This window comes from Cyprinus carpio, chromosome A12, assembly GCF_018340385.1.
Source record: "Cyprinus carpio isolate SPL01 chromosome A12, ASM1834038v1, whole genome shotgun sequence".
In the NCBI taxonomy this organism is placed as follows: domain Eukaryota; kingdom Metazoa; phylum Chordata; class Actinopteri; order Cypriniformes; family Cyprinidae; genus Cyprinus; species Cyprinus carpio.
The window spans coordinates 5,688,701-5,715,958 of NC_056583.1; the positions used below are offsets into that span (position 1 = coordinate 5,688,701).

The following is a 27,258-nucleotide window of genomic DNA, read 5'->3' on the forward strand; positions in this document are numbered from 1 at the left end:
TTATATTACCCCAATATGTACTTAATACACAAAGAGAAAATTAGATCCTTAACACCTCAGATGTTTAATTACATGAAGCTGCAAGACACAGAATAGCTCTCCTACAGGAATATTGCATGAATGTCAACAAGATTACAAAGAGAGACCACAATTCACAGATGTCATCTGTTGCCGGATGTGTTCCACTACCCAATATGGCTATGCTTGATGTACTATTTCAATCAGTAAACCATTGTCCTTCCTTTCTTGGAGAGATTGCTATATTATCACAAGAGACATATTGTTGTAATTATATCATGTGTATTGCTTAATATGAAAGAGGGAAATATAAAAGAGGGAAATGACAGTTTCTTACAACTGTGATTGAGGAATTATTTGCATTTTCCCACAGCCAAAAAAGAACATTGTTGGTTACACTTTACATCATATGTTTAGTAGCATTATGACAACATTGTTCTTGTTCAAACAGGTGTCCAAGGTTCAAGTCTGTCACTTTGAACTCAGATCCCATTTAAAGTATTAAACTCTATTTAATCCTTAAGGTTTTCTTTAATATTCAGATTTTTTTTAAAGACAACCTACTATATACAGTAGATAGGCCTGGATAGATAGATAGATAGATAGATAGATAGATAGATAGATAGATAGATAGATAGATAGATAGATAGATAGATAGATAGATAGATAGATAGATAGATATTTTATTAATGCCATTAGGTTTAATTATTGTATTATTATATTAGGTAAATTAGTTCTATAATACTAAATTTATTCATTTATTTATAATTATTGTTTGTTTTTATGTTTTTCGTCCATGCGCTGTTTTAATAAACATTAACAGGCTTTTTAACCATATCTGTCTGTCTATCTATATTTATACAATATAAGAAATAATAGTAGAAATAACATTTCAGGGGGAAAAATTCTCGAATTTACTTGCTTAAAAGCTAAATCCGTTAAAAACGACAAAGGAACACATTACATTCCCCCAGTTTGTTTTTTTGCAACACAACGCCAAAAAGATAATCGATTTGGAGTTTTTATTTACAACGTTTTTATGTTTGATTGGTCTGTACCTCTTCCCGGAGGCTCTCAACGAATCAGCATCGAATGCGTTGAGCGTGTGGTGTTTGCGTCTTCAAAAGACGTCACTTTTAACAAACATTTTGTCTAGCCAACCAATGCCCGAGTTTCATGTAAACAAATCATATAGACCAATCACGTAGCAGGAAAGGCGGGCCCTTAAATCAAATTATTTCTGACGTCAACGTGAAAGCGCACCTTTTACAGAAACGGCATCGGTTTGGGCGAGAGCGCGACGAAGATGGGCACAAGAATGTCATTATTTTAACTCATATTAACCCCATAGTTAGTTTTATACAAGATGTTTGCGCGTGATACTGAGTAATGAGCGAGCGGAGGCTCTCAGGAGACCGTTAATATTTGTCCTCGTCTGAAGTGGATCACTGAAGTTGAAGTAAGGTTAGCTTAGCTAGCATCTCTCTGCTCGACTCAATCCTGAGGAAAATATGGTGTCCTGGATTATATCAAGATCTGTCGTGTGAGTTTAATCCTCTTTTTTTCCCATAAATGTTTATTTTTGAAGCTCGGGTTAAATTAAATAACGTTAGCTCTTTAATTTACTGGTTTGCCTATTAGCATCCGTGTTTCGAATACTGCACATTGAAGATTATAAAAGTAACGTTAGCTAGATTTATGATCTTCTCAACCCCATGCCTGCTCTGATTGTTTAATCCAAGCGCTTTACTGTTTTTAAACATGACTTTTGGGAAGGATCCTTGTTATTTGGAAGATGATAAATCAGAAGCAGCAAGCCAGTGTTTTTATGTTCACTGTCCCGTTTGCCATTGCGATTGGATTGCTGTATCAGATGTTTTTGTGTCAGTAGTGAAATTATTAATATGGCAGTAACGTGTCAATTGATGTTTTTGAGTTGACTTCTTGTACAAAAGTTTTGTTAGGGCTTTTGGGTTGGGTGGAGCTGTCATAAGGTTCTGACTCATTTCTCTGAACTTTTCCTCTCCCTTATGTTAACGTGTGGTGAATGTCATTCTACAGGCCTGAACACATACAGAAAGACTTTCCAACCAGGGAATAAAAAAAAAAGTCGTCAACATTAGATATCTTATGATATACTTTCTACTACAAATTTTACAGTTTTAACTTCTTTAGTTCTTTGATTTTATGTCTGTCACAATGTGGCATCGAAATTAAATTGCCGGGTCCATAAAGGCCCAACACTGCTGTTCCGCAAGAAACAAGTGTTTGCAGTTTAGGTAGCTTACTTACGTAATGTCTGCATTTTTTTCATCCATTGATTCTCATGTGTGTGGCATTTTAAACACAACAGTTAGATGTAGCCTAAACCAAAGTACAATAAATTTGCACACATTTAAATTGAATTTTGCACAAATATATTGACATGAGTCTTATTCAAACAGTTGTGTCTCACGTAGAAATTATGCTAGAATTAAAAACTATATTAATTGATAATTAGTTCTGTAAATCAGTTATTGAACATTTAAACAAAAATAGTCAGTGTCAAACCTCTACTACAAATAGAACACATTTGCCTCTAGGGTTGGAAAGATTTAAATGATTGATGATGTGTCTGTCCTTGTTTGGTAACTCATTTGCAAACAGCAGAAAGAGTATCATTGTGGTTTACTTTGTGGGCAAGACACATTTTGCAACGTGGTCCCCTTACAGCGTTCAGGAGTCACTGGCAAGCAGTTAGGAAGAGACATAGTCAGTCATAAAACCAGCAAGTACCAATTACAGTCCACCTTGCTAGTTTAGGGTTATAATTCTGTGGTTAGGATTTTACAACATATACGATGTAGAAGTTCAAATATAGGAGAGTAACTGTAAGGTTATGGCAAGATGATGAGAAATCAAGACCACATTGTGTGTTTGAATTGCTGTGGGCTTATATGCTGCGTGGACGCGTTTAGTTTTTCAGCTTGGTCTTTATTCTGTTTGAAGATTTAAAGCACTACGTATGTGAATAAACACCCAAAACTGTAACAGATCTTTATAATGCACTATTAAGAGGTAAATGTTAATGTTGAGGAGAAAATATAGAATTGTCTGTTAACTTTGTTGGATTTATATCCTCTTGCCATGAATATAGCCACTTCTGCTGATATGGCGTTAAATCATAAATAAATAAATTGTTGGATTTATAAGCTGGTCTCTGAGAACAGGTTTGTCCTCATTTTCTTTGAACAGTATCACTGTGGTGTTTATGTATAAACTACATGGATGTTTTTCTGATTGCTAATTAGGGCTGGGCGATATGGCCAAAAGAATTATCACAATAACATTTTTCATATCAGAAGATACCGATAATTATCATGATAAATTTCAAATCTTTTTTTCTTTCAAGTTAAGGCAGATTTTTGTTCCCAAGTGAAAGTTGTAGAAATCAGACTGTTAATTGTGGTTTTAAACTACTCTTATGGTCAGAACATGATAAATACTTAACATTTTTTTTTAATTGTTTACACTTTTCCATTCAATTTTCTTAAAAAAAAAAGTCTTAATAGACAAATTAATTTCTTAGTTTCTGCATTGATATTGTATCAAATCATTTTTTTGTCTCTTAGAAATGCACAGTTGACAGTAGAAGTAGCTTAAGTTAGGATGCAGATGTAAATTTATGTTCATTATAACAAACAGTGACATCTGTAAAAATTGTAACAACCTCTTTTTTTACATGGTGAAATTTAATTATTCTGACTTTTTGAGTTTTATTAAAATTAACCATTGGTCTTCCATAGTAGCATACATTTAAATTAAGATAACCACAGTTAAAACCTCAATATCATGGGAAAAATGCATCTATACAGTTTCTAGGTAGCCTATTTGTATGAAAAACAGTAGTCTAAATACATTTAGTATAAATGCACAAATGCTATAGCTTCATCACAAAAAATACTGCAATTATATTCCATTACTCTTTTAATGCATTTAATGCATGTCTGCTTTAATAATATAATACAATTCAATATGAATATCTCACATTTCTGCCACAATACCATGGTGCAGTTAGTGATACTACAGTATATCCATGGTAAATGATGACGGTTTGTAGATTGAAAAGCCTTCTGACTGTATCGTTGCACACAGTGTTTCTCCTGTTTGTCAGTTCTGTTTCATCTGGCTTTAAACTAGTTCAAATCACCGAGTTATCTGTGTTCTTAGTTGAATTCACACTTGATCACTGTTTAGTGATCGTGTGGCCACATAATTATCATTATTGTTTTATCGCCTAACTCTATTGCTAATTTTACTTGTTTTGACTTTTGATGATTTTACTAAGATGTAATAACATGTCGGACCAGTGGTTCAAAGTTTTACTTGCTCTTCCAAATATTTTCACTGGCACAACCACAAAGTAAGTCATAAATGAGTAAAATAAAATAGTTTTCAGTGTTTTTGACCCATTTAACTGTTTATTCTTATAAATAAAGTTATGACACCAAAATTTGGATGAAAATTTATAATTTTATTTAAAAAAAAATTATATTAGCTGAAATTTCATAATTCTCTTTTCCAAATTGGTACTACAGCAATACGTCCTCGCATAACTAATATACAAGGGATAGTTCACCCAAAAATGAAATTTCTGTCATTTTGTCAAACTGACTTCCATAGTATGGCAAAAATATTCTTCAATATATCTTCTTTTGTGTTCAACAGAAGCAAGAATTTTCATTCTTGGGTGAACTGTCCCTTTAAAGTCAGTAGTAAAATAAGAACAAATAAACAAACTTATTTTTATATTCAATTATTGTATGTAAGTATGTTTGTATTTATTTATTTTTACAATTATAAAAAAAAAAATATATATATATTTTGGTCAACTAGTGAAAATAGTTACAAATGCATCCAAAGCAGAGTCAGTTGTTGAAATGTCAGCCCTCTTGAAAAGTCCTTGTCCAATCAAATTAGTGGACCAGAACATGACAAGTTTTATTCCATTACAGTATGCAAACTGTGGAGGCTACATCTTTTGCATTTTCTCTTTAAAACTGGTTGGATTACAAAACAGTTCAAGGGCCTAATGGCTGTGCACCTTGTCTTTTTTTACATTGAGTCCCAAGAGCTGAACCATATGTGGTTTTGAAGGCTCTTAGCATCTGGCTCCAAGTAATAGCCAAACCACAGCATCATCAGAGTAAGCACTGCCTTTCCGTTTCTTAGCAGGAAACTCAAAGTTGACCTAAACCTGAGTGTCAAGGCCTGTCTGATGGTTTTATTTTTTCAGCTGCACACCCTGAGAGCGATACTACTCTTTACAAAAATACTTTCAAGACCACTCTGTGCAGGCCCCATTTCCTTCAGGGGCCCACTGGAGGAAGACCAACTGCTTGTTGCGAAAACAATGAAAGACTGATATGCAACACATTTATTTGTGTTTCATAGGGGCCATGCAGGTTCTGTTGTGGGAAGACAGGCCACAGGCAGACAGTGAGGAAAATCAAAGACTTCCAGCAAAGTGATTGCTAAACCAACAAGTTGAGCAGACTTTATGGCTTTATTGCACACTGTTAGTGCTGGGCGGTCTGACAGTATACACCCTGCAATGATAGAAACCTCTTAACTGGTAGAGCAGGCTGTGTCCCAGACAAGTGAAGAAGGGGAAGAACCTGTTATTAAGGGGTGTTTGTTAGGCACAACACAAAGCAGAGTTTAGTTTTTGGTTGCCAAGAAATAGCTTGGCACATTAATAATGACTTAATTTTATGTGCGGTTGCAAGTGCGGATATAAGCTATTTTACATCAACTATAATTTAATTTTTAGAATATTAATTTGATATACTTTTGTTTTTAACTTACACTTTGTTAGATATATTCATTTTTTGTTATTAGTCTTTTCTTTTGGTTTGCAGCCTGTTTTTTTTTTTTTTTTTTTTTTTTTATAAAATTAGAAAATGATCAAATGAAAATAATAAAATTAATGTATGATCTTTGTAAAGTATTGTATTCCTTGTATTGGGTAAAAAAGGCATTATTTCATGTTATAGGCTATATGAAATAAGTCTGACAAAACACTGGCCAGCTTTTTTCCATACTGGTAAAGAGAGAATGGACTTTTATATATACCCTCCTGCATATTTAATTATTCATGGCACCAGACATGTTTCTGTAGTCTGTTCTGAGAAATATATTGGGTTTTCGTGTAAACTGAATGATGCAACTTACATGACTGATATCTAAAAATGTGCAGAGCTGTTGGCATGTTGTTGATAACACCAAACTACATGTTTTGCTTGGTTGAGAGTGGTAGTAACCATAGACTATTTTATTCTGTTAAAGGACAGTTATTTCATTTATAAAACCATAAATTGAATGTATAATAACTCCTCACAAGTCCTTAGACACTCAGAATAATGCCATGCCCTAACCAGGGTTATAATTTTGAAAATTTCACCAGTTTAAATATTTGTGTTCTGTATTTTTATGAGCAATTTCAGTCTAGTTTTAGCAAGTATTATTTTATTTATTTTTTATTTAAGTTATTTATTTGAGTCTTTTAAGCATGGGCCAATTACTGGTTTCAAGGTATACTGCGATTTGAAAATTTCAAGGTTTCAAAACCACTAATATCGGCTGTCCGCAAGCCCTCTTGATGACGAAAATAACGTAATGCCGATGGTGCGCTGATGCCTGAAATATACTTTGGCCTTTACGCGATTGGCAACCGGCCATTTTTTTGCCTTATTGCAACTCTCTGTTCTGGACTTGCACAAACTGCGTTGCAATGCAGTAATTTTCCAAAATGTCATTTATGTGAAAATATGAAGTCTGTTAATGCCCGTTAACACAGGCCAGAGACGCTGAAGACAGACGCACAGAGAAAAATACTGTAGCGGGCAGATCACTCACTGTTCATGAATGCACAAACTATTGGAAGAAAATCCTCAATATTGATTTGGGGGTTTATATGAATGTGTTTCTGAGGGAAGCTGACTGTCTTCTGAAAAGTTTACGTGGTATAATTTCACAAAGCTTGTCAGAACATTCTGTTTTTGCTTCAAATTGGGTTGTTATTAAATAAAATTTGTCTATGATTATTATTATATAACTAAATGATATGAAATGATATAAATTATATGTATATGAATTATATAACTAAAATTAAATAACTGTAATTACAGATTTAGGTTAAATAAAGATTTCAGTCTTTATTTTTTTCTTTTTAGGAAAAAAATCAAAGAAAACAATAAACTAATTCTACTGTTTCTAATATTCTGTATGTTGCTCAAAAACAAAATATATTGTGTCCAGCAATGTCCAGAAAATTTTTTTTACCCATTCATTTAAAAAAACACATTTCAGAGCTGTAACAACAATACCGTGAAACCGTGATATTTTGCTTAAGGTTATCATACCGTCAAAATCTCATACCGGCCCATGCCTAGAGTCTTTTATAAATGACTACCTTAGTTTTTGTTTCAGTAGCACTTTCATTATTAGTTTTACAACCGCAAGATGTTCCATTTGCCGGTGATGACATATGAAAATGCTTCAAGTGAACTGTGCACTGTAAAATTGTTTTTTTAAAAACAATAAATAAATTTGCAGTAAAAACTAAAAACCAGCAGCCTGTAGCTTCCAGAAATCAACAGGAAAAGTATGGTAGTGCAATTTTAAGTTTTACATAAGCTTTACAGATTGAACATAAATTTACCGTAAAGAGAAACTATTTTATTAACTCATGTTTACTTTATGGTTTTTCACTGTAAAAATTTTAAAACTACTTTTTATTTCTCACTTCCAAAGACATTTAAAATACAATACTAATATTGTACTGTAAAATGAAATGACATGAAATGTCTTATTAATTCCAGGACTTGACAATAAGGACTGCCCAATGGCCCGGGGCCAGCGTAAAAGATGCTCATGCCAGTCGCCACATGGCCTTTTTTCTTTCAGTGTAGACGGATAAATGACTTGATGCTGGAAACATGCCGCTTGTTTAGAACACAGAGAATTGCTGTCTGTTTATTTGAGGTTTCTTCATGGTCCACAGGCTAGAACTGAATTGTGGGAAAACTGTGTTTTCCAGTGTCTACAGTCTAGCCAACTGCAGCTCCTCGTAAATTATTGAGCTCCGTTGTAGGTGAATTTCTTCATTTGACGCTGATTAAAACAATCGTCCAATGAAATAAAAATACCAGTCATTAGGCACACAGAGCCACATGAATGGGAGTAAGAGATCTGTAAATTATAGAGCTCGAGGGAGAAGGGCGGGGGGAAGGGTTGAGAGATGTGTGGAGCCGAACACCATTGTTACAGCCTGGTGCCTCTGCTGTTTCTATGGCAACAGGAAAATAAACTGCTGCCAAGGTGGATCTTTGGATGAGGACCATGCAACAGGGAGAACTTTGTGAACGTGTGCTTTGCACGTCCACTGCACAAATATTATGATTCCTAAACTTAGTAACTACCTTACTAACTGTTAGTAAGCAGCATATTAGGACTTTATTGAAGGAAAAGTCGTAGTTAATAGTAGGGCTGTGCGATATGGGGAAAATATCTAATTGCGATTGCGATTTTAAATTTGCAAAGTCAAGCTTCAGCTCAATATTGTCAATAATGTGCAGCACAGTATGAGTATAATTGCCCTGCTGAGAAAAAGACAAAAAAGAAGTTCTTAAAGTTTCCATTAAACCATTACAAAATTCCTTTTTGTTTTTGGCATTATTCCAATAGGAATTACTGTTGTTCTATTGGTTGCCATCTGCCATATTACATCCCACCAATAGAATCCATCAAATAGACACCATTATAGTTTATAGTTACATTGTATTTGGGATTTTAAGAACAAGTGGAAAATGTGCTGAATGTTTCATTTCATCCAAGTGAAATTAGCAAGCAGATAGACTCAATTTACATTTGTTTTAAACGCAGAGCCAAGCGGGAGCCAACTCGTGGAGATTTGTGGTGCAGGGCCACGCGCGAATATAACCGAGTGTACGAAACAGGCTGCGTGAGTGCGGCAAGTGTGAACGGCTCGTCCGTGATGCGGGATTCGCACCATGTAGGGAAGAGAGGAGCGAGTATAAGAAGCATTCAGAGACTGTGTGTGCGGTCTTCTGAATTGTGAATAGCGAACATGCAATAGGGGATGCTCTTGATATGCATTGTGACGCAGCTCTTGCAAATTACCTTTTTTGTTCGTTGTCTGTCATTTCAAAGCTTAAGTTACATAACGTTTTTCTTTAGTTTTAATTTGCCTAACGATCTGACCCTGTAGATGCCATAATCCCACTCTGTCCCACTTTTTTTTTTAAATGGTGGGCGTTTACGCAGTTGGGTAGAGCAGTGCTGATTGGGGAGAACGGAGGTGCACTCACTCTATTGGTTAGTAAGACTGTCACTCAAGGCTGGCAGTCATGCATATGCTCTAGAACAGAGTAATATCGCATCCACATCGCAGGCTTTTGTGATAAGCAAATCACAACGTCTCAAATCGCGATTTCGATTCGATTTCGATTAATCGCACATCCCTAGTTAATAGTGAATAAGTGTTCCCTGTTGTAAAGTGTTACCAATGGCTCATGAGTGCCCTTTTCCCATTGGGTGTTGGAACTAATTATTATTAGATAATCAATAACCTATACATTTTTTAGATTAATTGAGTGAAACATCCAAAAATGAACCTAGATTGATTGTAAGCTGAGCAGTACAGGCAAACTAATTTCCCTATTTTAAAAACAAAGCCTTACAAGGTAACAGAATATAAAAGAAAAAATAATGGCAGATATTTAGGCCAAAGTGGGTGAAGATAAAAGTCTTTGACATTTTATCTTCGTTATTAAACAATAAGAACAAAGATACACATTACAAATACACATAATATACAAATAAAACAAACAGTGCTTTATTTTTCAGTAGGCGTATTTAGTAGTAGCATTCAAGAAATTGAATTAACAAAACTAAAAATAAAACCCTATATACATCAATTATACATTTATTCTTATTAAAGCACCTGTATTAAAGTTCTTCAAGAGCAGTGAGTGATGTTTCTCTTTGTGTTTTGTTGTTTTATTAACATTAAGGGGATAGTTGAAATGAAAATTCTGTCATCTGTCTGTCATTTCTTTTATACGGTTTCATTTTTATACCATCATTTACTCACTCTCAAGTTGTTTTAAACCTGAATGAGTTTATTTATTTATTTATTTATTTTTAATTCTGTTGAACATAAGTGTTGTTTTGAAGAATGTAACCAAACAGTAGCTGGTCCCCAGTGACTTCCATAGTATTTTATTTTCCTACTATCAAAGTCAATGGGGACCAGCTACTGTCTGGTCACCAACATTCTTCAAAATATCTTCTTTTGTGTTCAGCACAAGAAAAAAAAAAATATAGGTTGGGGACAACATGTCAGTGAGTAAACAAATGACAGAAATGTAATTTTTGGGTGAACTCTCTCTTTAATGACAAGCGGCAGCATGTTTAGTCTACTGTCCCTTTAACCAATCAAATGCTAACTTCCAAGTTGTCCACATATAGTGTGCTGATGTATTTTTCATTATTGATTAGTTGGTGCTGATTGTTTTTCGTGTGCAAGCACTACTAAAGAAAATTTAAAGATTCTTATATTTTTTCATGTTGTTTTGTCTTGCTGTTCATGGATGTTTGCTGGCTAGGAAAATAACATAAGCCTGTCCACTCAGATGGTTATAGCTGAAGAAATAGAAATAAATCACAAATTTGTTCCTGTCTTAATTGACTTCGTTTTTTCAAAACTGCAGCAAAGCCAAGTTTTCGGGCTGATATTGGAGTAGTCTGAATTTCTGGGTCACACACCGTCTATAATTGGTACAAACTGTCCCCAAATGTAACTGCACTGCTGAGTCAAGAAGCCTGTCTGTCTGCAGAGACACAGTACCTCTAAATCATTCCAGTGCAGAGGTAACGTTTCAACTCAAGACTTTGAATGACTCTTTTAGCCCGCGGGGAAATGCCGTTTTTCAAGGCACAACTTTAGCATGAAAGTGAAACACTGGTTTCAGAGAACAGCATTATCATCTGGGAAACATCAAGGCTGGATCCTGCCTGTGAAACCTCAGAAAAGTCTGCGTGGCGTGTCGAAACGAATGCTAGCAGAAACTTTTGTCTGTTATCACATGCTGTCTGGGCCACAAGCACTTTGGGGCCAAAATTCAGCTTCACATCTGTGTGTCACCCTGCTTTTGGTATGTTTATCCCTCTGAACTTATTTGTGTGGGTCCAGATGAGAAAAGGATTTGTTTTGTGTATGGCACCTCTGATTGTGGATTAATTTCTCAGTCCCAACAAAAGTCTAGCACAATCATCAGTGGGTTCTAGTATCTTCTGCTAGTTCCCTAACAAATTTAGTCGTGCTGAACATAAAAAACGAGGCTCGTGTGATAGCGACAGGCTGCAGATGAAGGGTTGGCGCTGGGCCCATCTGCCAGTTTATGGGCTAGTCTCAGGTCAGTCGCTCACAGAGTGAAATGGAATAACTGGAATAATGATTTACTGAAATGAGCATATCAGTGTGACCTCTTCTCCACCTTCAGCCCATATTTATATTATATCCAATTAAACTGGATAATTTCCCAAAGTTAGGTCATTGCTCAAAGATCTGTTTAACTATTAAAAGGATAGTTTACCCAAAAATGAAAATTCTGTCATTGTTTACTCACCCTTCACTTTGTCCAAACCTGTGTTTCCAAACAATGTTGGTAACTAAACAGTTAACGGTAGCCAGTGACTTCCTTAGTATTTTATTCCATACTATGGAGGTCAGTGGCTACCATCAGCTGTTTGGTTACCATGTGCTCAACAGAAGAAAGAAACTCATACAGATTTGGAGCAACTTGAGGGTGAGTAAACAATGACAGAATTTACATTTTTGAGTGAACTAAGTTTAAAGCTGGAATACACAAGTTTTAAAATCTAACTTGTCATAAACTTGTCAACTTTTAATACGGGACAGAGTAAAACTGGGCATTATACACTAAACGACTGATCACACACTGCCAAGACTTTCAAGTCGTTACAATCACAACAAACTAATGCAGAAATATGTGCCATGTTTCTAGAAGATACATGACAAATGAAAATAATGTGTTCTAAAATCTGCCCAAAATATTAAATGTTTGATATGTTCGCCAAATGGATGGATTTAGTTTGTATCTAGCTTATTTTTTGTTTTATATTTTGTGTATATTTTGAGAAAAAGTGTTATTGTTGTTTTTTTGTGCTCTTTAAAATGCACACAGCCCTGCTCCCTATGGACTGTAGTCCACATGGATTTGATCTCTATTAGGGCATGTTTTACATTAGGTGTCTCCTGCATTTTTGTCTCCTCAGTTCCCTTTTATTTTTTTTTGTTTGGAACGGAAGAAAAGGAAATCATTGTTTGCCTTGTAAACAATCAGACTGAGGAAGTGAGTGGCTTTTAATAGAGCTAGGCACACAGATGGGAGTATCCAAGCCCATTAATCGTCCTGCTTTTGGAGAATATCTAGAGAGTTACAGTTGTTTTCCCATTATTTATTAATTTTACCCTCTGTTTCTTTACCCAGGCTGGTTTTTGGAAACCTGTACCCAGCGTACTACTCCTACAAAGCAGTGAAAACCAAAAACGTCAAAGAATATGTAAGTATAAACACAGTGTCCATTCACATACAGTTCTTTTGGTTGTTTTTCATTTAGCAGGCATTTGATTTTCCAAACCAACTCGCAGTTTGATTGCTACAGGCTCAGTCCGCTTTGAAATAACCAGAGGTAAAGTATCCTGCTCAAGGCCTCAGTAGTGATCATTAATCAACACTTTACAACTTTTGGGTTACTAGCCCAGATTTTTAACTGCTAAATCACACCCCTCCTTGAAATGAGACGTGAACAGTCCAGCACATTATTGTTTCTGTGCATGTTCTGGCATGTTGGGAGGGAGTGTGTGTTGACTTGTATGTCCGGAGCAGGTGACACGCTCTCTCTGCACTAGTTTCTTGTTTCAATGCAGGTGTTACGCTGAAATGCTAATTCAGGTCCAGCCAGAAGCAGTGTCATTTATAGTCAACAACACCTTTAAGCAACATTGTGGTGAACCTGCAAAGCAGTATATCATGAGGAAAAATATGCAGAATGTGGTTTTGGTCACAAAAGTTCCCTCTGTTCTTGTAAAATGATTGGAATGGTTTTTAAATTAAAAATGAAAATTGTGTGTTTTTAATTTTGTTTACTTACTCTCCTGTTGTTCCACGGAGCCTAAAGATTCAGATGCTTTCATTTTGTATTTCTTGGTTTGTAACAACATGAGGGTGAGTAAATGAACATTTTATTTTTGGGTAAACTATCCCTTTAAACATTCCTCTTACTTGGCTGTCATGCCTTTGTTCTAGTTCAGACAGCTAATTTTAGGTTTCCTTAGTGGTTGTACTGGTGATATTTCAGTACCCTAGTAACCGTAGAGTCTGTTTGTATCAGTGCTGCATTGCAGTGAGTTGAGTTACTTCTACTGTGAAATGTATTCCCCTCTACTTAACTTGTAGTAGTTACACCTCTCCTAAACAGGACTGTTCTATTTGTCATTATTTCGGAAAGTCCTAAAACTTTGGAAAATACATTATGAAAACTTTTTTTTTCTTAACATTGCTGTAACAGCCTGCAGCCAACATTTGTTTATTAACAAAGGTGTTCTCTGTTTGTTTTACGTTAACTGTGGTCACTAAGCATATGTCAATAAATCTATATACACAGGGCATCGACAATGATTTTCTGAGCATTAACATTCTTAGAAAATGGTTCCTGATGAAAGTCTTAATCTGTTGGAAACCACCTAAATACTATGCAAAACTGACGAGACGTGTAAAAACGATGTATTAAAAACCCAGTGTGTTCGTTTGTCGACGGCATAAAAGTTTCTTTCAGTGACGCAGTGTTGAACAGGGGACTTTTCTCCACGTGTTCCCTCAACCACAAAAAACAAAAATACACTTATACTGGTGAATCCTTTCCTTTGGAATTAAATACAACATTATTAATGCGTACGAAAACTGTTTAGAATATCGCAAAAATGTTTCTGTGCATTAAAAAAGTTGAGTGCAGTGTATCATACGGTTGGGCTACGGAGTTGAGAGAATGAGCTACTTCAGCAAGAGTCAGTTGTTTCAAAACCTAGTTAGCTGCCTAGATAGGCAGCATTTTTGAGCATCACTGAAAGAGAAAATGTCAGTATTTCATTGAGACTTGAGATTAAATAAACTGCTTAAGTATTGTAGATCTTGTAGTATTAATTTTCACATGCAGTTACACATTTTGTCGGTTAAAAACAAGAAAGTGGTTGGTAGATTTTGAAACAAAAAAGTTAATTTCCATACCTGCCCTCCCCCTTCGATACGTAATTAAAGCTGCGACAGTTGAGTGCATGGAGTGTCCAACATTCCACACTTCGTTTTTCTGGTTATTTAAGTGTGTCATCCGGGTATTTTAATTGCACTTTTTCTTTTTGGAATTTTCAGTGTGAACGCACTACTAACACTATTAATACTACAAAAAGTCATAGAATAGTGCATAAGTATGTGATTTGGGATGCACCTTTAGTCTTTTAAATTATTCTTAAGGCCTTTCCACAATGAACATGAAAAAGCAAAACGAATATCGGACGCGATGACGCGCTGAAATAAAACAACAGATTCCTATGGATGATTCCACATAGACCAAGAACATTCGCACACTGAAAATGCGAATGTTTTTTTCCGAACCAGTCCGATTAATCTTTCAGTTTCGCAAAGCGAAAACACGGGCCTTCCAATAAAACACATGACATACGAAAGCAAATAGACTGTGATTACAACGATATAGTTTCTGTATGGGTTTTGTATGCAGCTCATGGTATTTTTATAACAATAAAGGATGTTGATGACATACAAAGAGTCAAAATCAACTATAGATAACAATTTGAAGTTATTACACGCACTCAATGATGGTTTAAAGTGACTTTTAAACAAATACATTAATAATTACATACATTTTCAAATGTAGCTTGATGCTAATTGTACCTCTTATTATATTATGGGATAGTCTTGTAAGCATTATAGATATTTGTGTTTCTGTTGTAGAACCAAACTTTATTTATCTTAATTTAATGCTGTATATTGAGCAGTGGACCATATACTAGATACATATCTGATGAAAAATACATTGTTGGTCGGCGCCACCTAGCGTGCAGGCGTGAATTAGTAGAAGGCATTCAGAAGACAATCGTTTTGCGCTCAGTGTGAAAGCACCGGTTGTCTGCGATTTGCCACTTTTTCGCATTGCGCTCAGTGTGGAAAGGACTTTTAGTAAAATATAATAAACAATGTATTTTTTGGTTATTGTCATATTTTTTGTTTTTTTTTGTTGTATTGTTTATTAATATAGTTTTTTTTTAGTTTTGTTTTATTTTTTTAAATGTCTGGGTATTTTAGTCTAGTTTTAGTCAATGAAAAATGTTGTCTTATTTTTGTCATGCTGTGTAATGGTTGGTTTATTAATCATAATAATAAGAATAATAATAATAATAATAAATTTGCTCAAAATTATAATCACCATGATTTTGGTCATTTGAGAAATTATTTTTACATTTCAGGTATTGCGCTTTCACCAATAAGAACAAATCATTTGAATGTGGACTCATACACATGGTTTATTTTACCTCATCTAGTGTACTGATTTATTATAGGCTATTTAATATATAAATTAAAATCAAAGACTTGGATATCCACTCTCTCTGTCTACATTAGGAAAACGTGTAAAAACAAACAAAAAATATTATAACAGTGAAGTTCTTCCTAATAGTAATTCCAAATTGCAATAATGTTTCTCTATTAAAACAACAGCAGTTGAGTAAGTGCATTTATTCAGCAACCACAATCACGACCAAAACAGTTGAGATCTCATGACAGAACACAGAGAGAGGGTGAATGACACTTTCATTTAAGCTGAACATCTTATATGGAAATCGCTAAACTGCAGCTTACTTGTTTGATGGTGTTTTTAGATCATCGTCAGCACTTCCACGATGAAGAGCGAGTGCATGCGCATGGTTGCCAGATTGCAGATATTAAGCAAAATGTTGGGCAGAAATTGTATCGCGTAGTAGAGGCATGTACAGCAGTCCGCAATAATATTTAATAATATTATTTTTTTTTTATTAGATTTTGGTATAGTTTTTATTTTTTAATACATTTTAGTCTTGTCTTTTATCGTCAATGATATTGCATGTTGATGTAGTCACCGTTATCGTTTATTGACCTTATTGTCATCTCATCATCGTCTAGTTTTAGTCATGGGAAAAAAGCTTGTCAAGGAACATCATAGACACTGGGAACGGAACGAGGATATTCTAAGAAAAGCTTGCTTAAAGGAATGGTTGATGATGGGCATGTTGAGTATGATGGATATGACGTAAAAAAAAAATAAAACATGATTTTTCGTTAAAAACCGGCAGCTATGTTTGCTAAAATTTTACTGTAATAAATGGTAGCAACATTTAGGTTTTATGGATTTTAAATGTACAATAAAAAAATAAAAACATATTAAAAACATAATTTTTTTATGAAAACATTTAAAAACATTAATTTTGATAATGTTGATATACTGAAGTACTAAAATCTGTTTTATATCTTTATAATGTACTGAAAACCACCATACACCATCACTGTAACAAACATGACACTAAAATACATTAGTTTAACAGTATAAGATGTGACACAACTGATAACTAAGAAGAAACAATCATTTTAATTAAAAAAAAAAATCATCAAATGTGAAGTGCCACAGGGAATTCTGGGAATGTCATTTTTCCACTGCAAATTATATGGTGGCTTGTTCTTTTGAACTTCCACCAAAGTGCTCCAGAATTGTTTGACAATATATATTACAGTTCTTCACCATATATAGTAAGGGAACCGTTGACCAAGTAAATTTTTTTTTGTTGTTGTTATTTTTTATTATTCTGATTAGTTTGCATTGTAGCTCATAAAATCATATTGATGCACCCTTCTGTTTTTTTGGTTTGTTTTTTTCATTATGAAAATAATGCAAAAACTGTGGTTACAGTAACACACCTTCAGTAGAAGAAAATCCAGGCTGCTATTCTGGAGTGTTTCAAGGCAGAAAGTGCTGCTTGAAGTTTTGTTAAAGAAAAATAAGCGATTATGTCAAAGTAGTCTCGTGTTAATAAATATTTAACTTGCCTGAATTGCTCTGAAACCAGCCATCAGGCCAACATTATTGTCAATGATATATTTGACCTGTATAGAGATTCCATAACACGATGTAAGGGCACGTTTATGTAAACGGCAGTAGTGGGAGCTCAGGAGCACTGACACTGGCAGCCCAACATCACAGATGTTTATATGCTTTGCTAGAATGTTGAGTGTTGCTCAATCTTCAAATGGAAAATCAGTTTTGGTGAACTTAGACTTTTAATAGCAAACCCGTGGAAAGAAGAAGAAAGCTCAATTGACCACAAAAGCTGCTTTTTAAAAGCATGTCATAACCATTTCTGCATTTGCCTTTGAGTTCAGACGGGTAATTGAGAAACCTCTTTCAAATCATTTTCAAAATAGAACTGGACAAATGATGCTTTGTGTTGCAGGTCTTTTATAGGGCCGGTGGACAAAGGCTGTGTTTACTAGCATAGTCTAGATGCTCTTAGAAACCTCACTGTGGTTTTTCCACTCTTGAGTAAATCTGTACAATGCCTACAACTCCTGTTTGTTAGATAAACAGAGTGGGTCAGCTCATGTCTCACTGCTCAGTTTAAATGTTGAACAAAGAAACCTCTGCATGGTACACATGCAGAGCAGGAAAGGAATACGTCCATTCACAATCAGGATACTTCAAAGGGATTTTTCCGTTGGAAATCCAGGCTACACAACTGCTTATCCACATGCAGAGCAGAACAGGAAAGGCATGCTTGTCTTGGGCGCCGGCCCATTCTCGAATCACCTTCAACCCAGTTCTTTAAACGAGATAGAACAAAGCAGTGGAAATTCTGCTTACATCTCACATGCTTCTCTAATTGAAGCCAGGTAATTGCAGACTTGTAATAAATAGGATTGTCTGGAGGATTATTGAAGGCAGGCTTCTACATCTGATTAGATTTCTTGCATCGATGCAGTCAGCAACCAAAGCGCTCCATGCTACGAGAAAAGATCACCGCTGGTGGATTTCGATTGATGGTTTGTCATGGAGCGGCAGCTTTCCTGCGGCTGATGCAATGCATTGATCTCTCTCAGACCGCTGAAGGTTCATTGGGAGGACACCAATTAAATCTGACGTCTCCTGTCAAGCTGGTAATGCTGCCTCTGCATGGATTCATTTGACTTTGTTCAGTGAGGCTGAAAATATCACCTAATACCTCCGAGAGCTGCAGCTCAAGACTCGGGATCACATGACTGTCTGCACGGGCGTTTGAAATTGAAATGCTAAGAAGCTGGCTGAAAGCTCGCTGTGGTTGGGAACAGAGGAGAGGTAGAGCATACCAAACAGGTCCTGCTGCAGAGAGACACACACAGAGAGCTGGGATGGAAATTAATGTCACGGCCATAATGATTTTTTGTTACACTCGACTGTGTTTACGTCTCCTAGGAAAAGAGGTGCACTTGGATTTGTGTTAGCGAGCCATTCTGTGCAGAAAGAGAAAGGCGTTGTCTCTACTAAACAGAAAAAAAATGCATTGATTTTATTTTAATATTCTTTAACGTTGTACCAGGTGTTTTATGTTAAAGTTAGTGTGGCGAATCTATTCTCCTTGGCAGTAGATGATCAGTGCTGCATTAAGAATAGCACTCGGAATGCACAATCTATCTGTGTGGTGTATTGGTATCATCCAGTTTGAGTTTTTCTTTGTTTGTTTTAATTGCTGTCCAGCTGTTAGAGGTAGAGACAGCTTATTCTTTCACCTCCACTTAACAGTAAATCAACAGTCCATCATAGAGTACAACAGTTCCTGCCCACTTTTTCATTGGCCTTGCTTCCGGAACTATGTAGAAGTGTCCATAGGGATTTTAAGTCTATTTACAAACAAATTTAAATCGAAATCGTTATCATTTACAGTCAGTTTAAGCATAGCTATGTTCGTTTCATGTCTCTCATATCACTCCACAGGCTTTTTCTTGTCACATAATCAATAATACCCATTTATGTATTTGAGAAGTAATGGGGTACTCTACAGGACAATGATTACTTCGTCAGAGTTTATTTTGAAATATTGACCAGTTTTGACCAGAATTGACCAGGGTCTATTTAAAAAATTAAATATGAACAAATATTGGTTATTTAAAAAAAAAAAAAAACTCAATAATTGATTACTGTATAGGTCACATTTTCTGTATCAGTACACTTAATATGTTTATTTAACAGTTGTTGTTTTTTTTTTCTGCTGTGTGTGTGTTTATTCCTAATTTAGCACATGAATGTGTGTATTATGTATTATGTGTTTTGTTCCTTTTTCAGGTGCGATGGATGATGTACTGGATTGTTTTTGCCCTGTTTACAGTAGTGGAGACGGTCACAGATCTAACCATAGCCTGGTGAGTCTGACGCGGGAGTCTTCCTTCACTCCAGCGATGCATTTACCTGATTACAAGTGATTCATGTCAGGCTAAAGAAGCAAACCAGTTCATTTAAGATCCTATGTTTGTTTCCCTAGACCAAGGAATGCAGGGAAGCAATCAGGGTTTAATGAATCGAAGTTGCCGTTTTAATTTAGAGTAGCACAAATTAATTTGTTGGAGTACAGCTTTAATGAGTGTAATTATGTTAGCTGATTAATCAGATGTAACGTGGGTCATCATATCTTTTTTTCTCCCCTCTGATCTGAAGTTTCCCCTCTATTACGAGATCAAGGTAGCGTTTGTGATCTGGCTTCTGTCTCCCTACACAAGAGGAGCTAGTGTCATCTACAGAAAAGCTCTTCATCCTCTGCTGTCCTCCAAAGAAAGGGTGAATCAACGCTCCATACACTGGTTTTGCAAAGCATTTGACCAAATATTGTATTATTATTCATCATATTCAAAATCATTCAAAAGCACAGGCTTTGTCAAAAATAAAATACATGGAGGGCTTGTTCTCCTCCTCTTTAAAATAATATATTGCTTTTTTCCCCCTGGTGTTCTGTAACACTATAAGAATAGACCAATAGTTGAGAACTACTGATCTGGTTCTTCTTTTGCAGTAACACATATTTGCATATTTTATTGTTTGATTATGTGCTTGGTGATCAGAAAATGCTCAATCTTGCCCTAATGTTCCTGAGAGATCGACGACTACATTATCCAGGCGAAAGAGCGAAGCTATGAGTCCATGGTGAACTTAGGCAAGCAGGGCCTGACCATCGCTGCAACTGCTGCTGTGTCTGCTGCTGTCAAGGCAAGTGTGTGTGTTGAAGATAGACAAACAGAATGAGAGAGTGCTGTTTTCAACAGTTTACATGTAGTTCTGCCTCTGATATGTAGGTTTATACTGTGTGGGTCAACATGAAATCAAAACAGACCCTGTTTGCTTTCTTAATCTTTTTCTTTGAATGTTGTGTTTCACTCAGGAATACACTACCCTTTGAAAGTTTGGATTAAGATGGTTGGTTTTTTGTTGTTGTTGTTGTTGTTGTTGTTATTGAAATTATTAATTAAATTGACCAAAACTGACAGTTAAGAAATTTGTAATGTTACAAACATTTGTATTTCAAATTAATTGTTCTTTTGAACTTTCCATTCATCGAAAAATACTATAAAAACGTTCTACAGTTTCCACAAAAACATTAAGCAGTTATCTTGTTTCTTGAACTGCAAATCAGCATATTAGAATGATTTCTGAAGAGTCATGTGACACTGAAGACTGGAGTAATGATGCTGAAAATTCAGCTTTGTGTCAGGAATACTTTACATACATTACATGTTAAAATAGAAAACTTTTGTTATTTTAAATTGTAATACTATTTCCTAATATTACTGTTTTTACATAAGGGACTTCATTCAAAAACAAAATCATACCAACTCCTGACTTTTGAATGGCAGTGTTCATCAGATTATGAAAGAAACCTCTTTTTCTGTCCCTATTACCTGTGCAACAAAGATTACAAGTGCACTGCCACAAACCTTCAATACCAGCAATAACTGACACACTATTCATTTGACTTTCATTTGCAAACAAAGGTCACTGTTCCTTTGTGAAACCAACCCAAGGACATTAGTATAAGTGCATGAGTAAATGTAATCATGCTCAAATCCTAATCAGAAGCAGAACACAGGTCTGCTCAACAATGCTCCAGTTTTCATTCGGCCACTGTCCTGCCTAGGCTCTCTCTGAAAAGATGAGCTTGTAAAAGGCTTGTCAATCTTTATTCTCGACTGCTGCCAAATTTTGCCCATCACACCACTTCTTCCTTGCTTTTACTCTCTTTCTGGCATGTTGTTTGTGAAATCCTCTTTTTGGCAATTATCTTTACGTCTTACCGTACTGATTTATACTACCCAATAGGACTACTGCAGCCCTGCTCTCTCCAGTGCAGGTAATGCTATACAATGTCTACAGCATGTGGAAAAGCAACATCATTTTAACAGCGTTTAGCTCATGCTTTGCTTTTATCATTGTTTTTCTACATTTTTGCTGACTCTGACATGGTGTTAAGCACTAATAGTATTATTACATCATTTTAAAACATTGATGTTACAAGGCCTAACGTGCCTATCCAAATGTTTTTATTTTTTGTCTCATGTTCTTTGTTCAGTTAAGCTCTCTTCCGAAACCAAGTGCAAGCAACATTTTAAGGCAGAATTCTATTCTAGCATATTTATGCTTCCTTCTAAACGTGTGATCACTTTAGCACTTATTTTTTCCCATTTCACTGGCAAAAATGATGCATTGTCCATATATTCCAGGTGTTACCACTCTCAGATCTTGAATCTACTGTAGTATCTTACGTCATCAACAAAATGCTAAATGAATGAGTGTACAAGTGTGAAATCAAACCTACTGTGGATAAAAGTCGCATATTATTATCAATAACCGCTGGGATCAGATCATATATACACAATGCCGACATTCCACAATCACACCTAAATATCAAATGAAGATCCACTGATATGCTGTTCATTCCAGAGTCCATATTTAATTAAATAGTTGTCATTTTCCATGAAAATAACCAAGAAAGCTGACATGGCATTGTCCGTATTGATAATCTAGGGATGTATTAAGCACATCTCCCACAGAAATCAATCTGTGCTGTTTGTTCAGTTGACAACAGGGCAGCTCACTAGGTAAAAGGTCACTTGGAACAGATCCTACATCTTATCAGCATTCATTCATACATACATGCATGTCATAATGATGTCATCATGGATGTCCATGCAGTCTTAAGCTGTTCTGTGTGTTGTCAGCACTGATGTGTTTATCCTAACTGGGGGCTGTTTTGTCTCTACAGGGCCAAGGTGCCATCACAGAGAAGCTTAGGAGCTTCAGCATGCACGACCTTACCCAGATCCCTCATGACGACGCGTATTCATCATACAGCTCCAACCCAGCCAGAAGAGCCATCATGGACCAGCCCGACGGAGCTGGTTTGTCTTACCTCTCAGATTAATTATTAACACACCATCCTTTGTTTCCTTTTACACTGGTGTTTCTCAGCTGTGTCCACAACAGAAGGCAGATGCCTTACTGTGCCTTAACAGACAGAAGCTACTTGGTTTCAAAAGAGCTTCCGATGCATTATCATAGGAACACGCTGTCTTCATAAACCATCATAGTAGAAGGATAATACACAAACATTGAATTCAGACGTGCTTTGATGAGGTTTCAGACGCAGCCTTTGTGTGACACATCAAGTGGGAAAGTGTCTGAATAGATGTTCAGTAGCTCAAATAAAGCCATCCAGCTTTCATAATGATATCTCAACAAAATCTCACATGCTTCTGGAAATCACTGCCGTGTTAACTGGTTTTGGAGAAATAGAATGGATTCGGTATTTGTCTCAAGCATGGGAGGGTAATAAGTAATAGCAGCACGTTCCTAGCATGAAAGGTCTAGTGCTGCTTTGTGAGAAGATGAAGAAGAGGAAAAAACAGCTCAGGGAGGCTCTGAGCGGAATACCTAATGTGCTTCTATCTCAGTATGTTTGAAATTCGGCTGGCATCCAGGTCATTTTCATCTTGTCTGCAATGAAGCCATCAGAAAGCTAGCTCCTCCAAAATGGCATTCCCTTTCAGAGGCTCAAAGCCAAGGTGAAAGTTCTCGACTGCTCAAACGAGCTGCTAATTGCAGTTTGAATTTAAAAATGTGAGGTAGCCTATAAAGATAGAGGCTCAAGTGTGTTATTTATTTGCTCATGTTTCAAGCCTTTTTTTTTTTTTTTTCAAATATATTTATGTAAACATTTCTGTTAGTTATATTTTGTTGTATTGGTTTTTATTAATAATAATGATCGCATTTGGCACTTTAGTGAAAGACAAGTTGGAAAACATGCCTTAATTATTGGACTGCCCTTTAGAGCAGCTAACAATACACAGAAAATAACAGACCTGTCTGCTACATCTTTATATTTGTCCTCTTTCAAAGCTCTTTCTGCTTAGCTTGCACAAGGTCTTAACAGAACTAGAATAGTTCTGGAAAGTTAATCACATGCTTTTCTAAATCCAAAGGAAGTTGGTATATTTCAGTAACTGAAAACAGCGTGGGTGTGGAAACAAACAAAGGAAAGCTTTTCAGCATCATCGGTTTCTGTATTTCTTCTGCCCCCTTATTGCGGAATGGAGAACTGCAGTTCTAAATTAAAGCTACAGTTCTGTGCAGTGCAGTATGGTCTTGTTATAGCCTGTCCTTTGGGTGATGGAGTGTGCAGTGAATCAGCTCTGGCTGGATTACCGTTAGGCGTCCTGGCACAGGCTGGCTCTGCCTAGCTCCCAGCTCTACCCGGGGAGCCCAGAGGTGATGGTGCCAGGAGCGGCCTGAACCCGGCAGCTGCTCTCTCTCTTTCTCTCTTCCCCCACTTGTCCTTTCTCCACAGCTGAAATCACATTCCCACCCTTCACAATAAAATGGATGAGTGTTTCTCAACTGGTCAGTTGCGACTCAAAAATGAGTTTCTTCAGGACTGTAAAAAAAAAATGCTAAATAAAGAATAATACACAAATAATAAACAAATAATCTTGTTGACATCTTGTCAAATTCTGCTGTATTTTGGCACAAATTCATGTGTCACCTGTTTCTTAAAAATGTCACATGCTTACAAAATTTTCCTTTCTAGCATAATGTCATCTTCATTTTTTTCATATTATTGGGCCTATACTTTAATATTCATGTATTTTAATATTATTTAATAAATCTGTAAATGTTTTCTGCTCTGTTTCAATGTAGGACATATTTTTTGTACAGTAGACAATGTTGATTCTATGTTACTGGGTCACCAATGTAAAATCTGGACAAAAGCTGTTTGAGGAGTAGTGATCTCGATCATGCCTGCTGTTCTATCTGATCAAGCTTTGATTTGTGTGTTCATCTTGTTTTCTTAACTCTCAATTTGTTTGTTTTGTAGAGTATTATCATGGTGATGATGATGACAGGAGTGATGACGAGGGTAAAGCTGTGTACTCTGAAGATGAAGCCGTGTCTCATCATGGGCTTAGACGATCTCAGAGCGTCAAAATCACCCGCTCAAGACTGCGCAGAGATGTAAGTTCAACAAAACCTAATAGCACATCCCTATTTTGTTGTTCTAAGACTCAGTAACTAAATAAACATTACATTACACCTGCAAAAAGCTATATTTTATTAAAAATGCAAATGTTTGAATGCATTAGGATTTAATTATTGTTTTATAAATAGAAAATATATATAAAATAAAAATACAAACATATTTTCTCCTTTAAACATACCAACTCACTATACTTTTTCTGTAAATGTAAAGGACAATAATTGTCATTATAATAAATACTACATGTACATGTAGCATTTCAGTTGATCTAAAACCTTAATTTAAAGGAATAGCTCACCCCAAAATTTGCTGAAAATTTACTCACCCTAGAGCCATCCAAAATGTCGATGACTTTTAGGGATGCACGGTAAATATCGCACAATATTTAATGCGCAACTCATCAGTAAAGTTGGCTCTGTAATCAGCGGTAAATCTCTACACGTGCGTGCTTTCACATGGAGCAGCATTTACTAAACCGAGCCGTTGTTCATTAACAAGCTGCGCGAAATATGATTATGGTTTTGCGTAGCTTGTCAGCGAACTACGGCTCTGTGTCGTACCGATATTTATCATGCATCCCTATTGAGTTTGTTTCTCGGCAACCAAAATTATTTGGGCGAATATAGCAAAAAAAAAAACTCTTTCGGTGTTCTGCCAAATAAGTGGAAAAAAAAGAATAAATTGTACTGAAGAATGATGTGATGCGATGCGATCAAATGTCAACCAGCGTAGAGTGAGAGGTGCACACTCTTTATAATGCAACAAACATGTCAGCAGTGTGGAAGCATTTAAAACTGTCAGAGAAAGACGCAAAAACCTGCATCGCATGTCTTCGATGAGAAGAGGAAGGGTGATTGTTGCTGGTTACTGTATGATGATTGAAATCGCAAAATGACCTTAAACAATTAGTAAATAAACTGCAGAACGTTATGTTTTCTAATACACACACAAATTGCATATATTCTGACAGCACTGCATGAACTCGCCGCACTATCTGCTTGATAACCAGGGTTCAAAGTCCAAAGCGCATGGAAAATCTGCGCTGAAACAGTGTTACTCGTCAGTTGCTCAGTCACATTTTTATGAATTTTTACAAGGCATGTGACAATGCAATGTGTGTGACGTATTCGTAATAAGACTCATTTATAAATCTGCTGTTGTCATCAAAAAGAAGCACTGAGGTCTTCCTGCGCATTTCCGCCAAAATAAAAGTTGAGAAAAAACAAGAACTCCATCAACATTCATAAATGTCAGTATTGTAATTTTACTGTTGTTCTGTAAAATAAAAAAAAATAAAAAGATAATAATAGTAATCACGACAGCTGTTAATACGTGTTCAAATTGTTTTAAAAGAAGTTTCTTCTGCTCCGCAAGGCTTATTTATTTGTACAGTAAAAAAAATCCATGCCTGATTCAAGAAGATTCAAAAATGTTATTTTACTAACTTACTAAATTGTGCTTTGTTGGTATAATGTCTGCTAGAATTATTCAGAAGCATTGTTTTACTACTCCCAATTTGTTGCAGTCCTTAATCAAATCATATTGAGGTTATAATTGATAATAGCTTCCCTCTTGATCTGTCCTGTGCATGAGTTTAATTATGGTAACCAATGCTTGTCATTCATTGGTCACAGGCGGCACGGTATGGATCTCTGAAGATCAAAGGGAAGAAAAGACCAGCAGTCAATGCCATGACTTACTCCAACGTGGATAACTGAGCTGACTACTGATGCGTGGGAAGATATGTCCACTTTATCAGACAACTAGTGTGTTCATACTCTTCTCCTTCTATAAGGGTTGTGGACTTTTTTTTTTTCAACTTTTTCATGCATATACCAGCGGATCTATTTATTACTTCTACCAGCAAGTGTGTACATACAGTGAGTATCATGAGTTAGAGTAGTATATGAAACATATGGGGTTTGACTGATGGGTGTATTTGTAACGGAAGGCTCTATTGGTCTGAATTTGACATTCAGATGTCTTTAGCTCCAGTATTTGTATTTAGAAATGTCCTCTTTGGATGGGGGTTTTATATTTCTGTTTTCATACTTTTGCTGCCTTTTAGATGATGTTTTGAGTAGTTTTTACAATTGTAGGTTAGGTTAAAATTCTGATTCTTAAAAACTTGAAAATGATTTTCCAGCACCAGACCAAAAGTTTTTCTTATCAGTAATAGAGAAAATACCAAAGAGAACAAAAGGCAGTGTTGTGTTAATGTTTTTAATACAATTTTCAGATGTTAAAAAAAAAGTCAGCTGTTGTTTTCTTTATTATTGATGTTATGTTGGATTAAAGAAAACCCCTTTTGCACATTCTTTAATCCTCGATTTAAATCCTTCACTTCTGGTCTTCATGCAGAATGTTTTTTATCTGGGAGAAAGGCCACACTAATGCAACATCTCTGCTGTGTGTGCGTGTGCAGGTAATTCTGTGCAATCGTGTGGCTGCGTCATTCAAAATGAATGCAATAATATGAATAAAGCTGAAATATTGTAATGCAA

The 27,258-nt window shown here is 35.8% G+C and overlaps 1 protein-coding gene across 1 annotated transcript; it reads left to right on the plus strand.

The window, feature by feature from the left end:
- Positions 1-1,267: 1,267 nt before the first annotated feature.
- LOC109052663 (receptor expression-enhancing protein 3-like) lies at positions 1,268-27,258 on the plus strand. The gene is made up of 8 exons (XM_042767256.1): positions 1,268-1,561; positions 12,597-12,669; positions 19,522-19,598; positions 19,890-20,010; positions 20,323-20,436; positions 22,487-22,622; positions 24,596-24,732; positions 26,389-27,258. The coding sequence occupies exons 1-8, from the start codon at positions 1,530-1,532 to the stop codon at positions 26,470-26,472; spliced, it is 774 nt and encodes a 257-aa protein (XP_042623190.1). The 5' UTR covers positions 1,268-1,529; the 3' UTR covers positions 26,473-27,258.

Coding starts and splice junctions, on each gene's coding strand:
- LOC109052663 (XM_042767256.1), top strand. CDS start 1,530: ATGGTGTCCTGGATTATATCAAGATCTGTCGT. Junction 19,599..19,889: donor ACAGATCTAACCATAGCCTG/GTGAGTCTGACG, acceptor CTCTGATCTGAA/GTTTCCCCTCTATTACGAGA. Junction 20,011..20,322: donor TGCTGTCCTCCAAAGAAAGG/GTGAATCAACGC, acceptor TAATGTTCCTGA/GAGATCGACGACTACATTAT.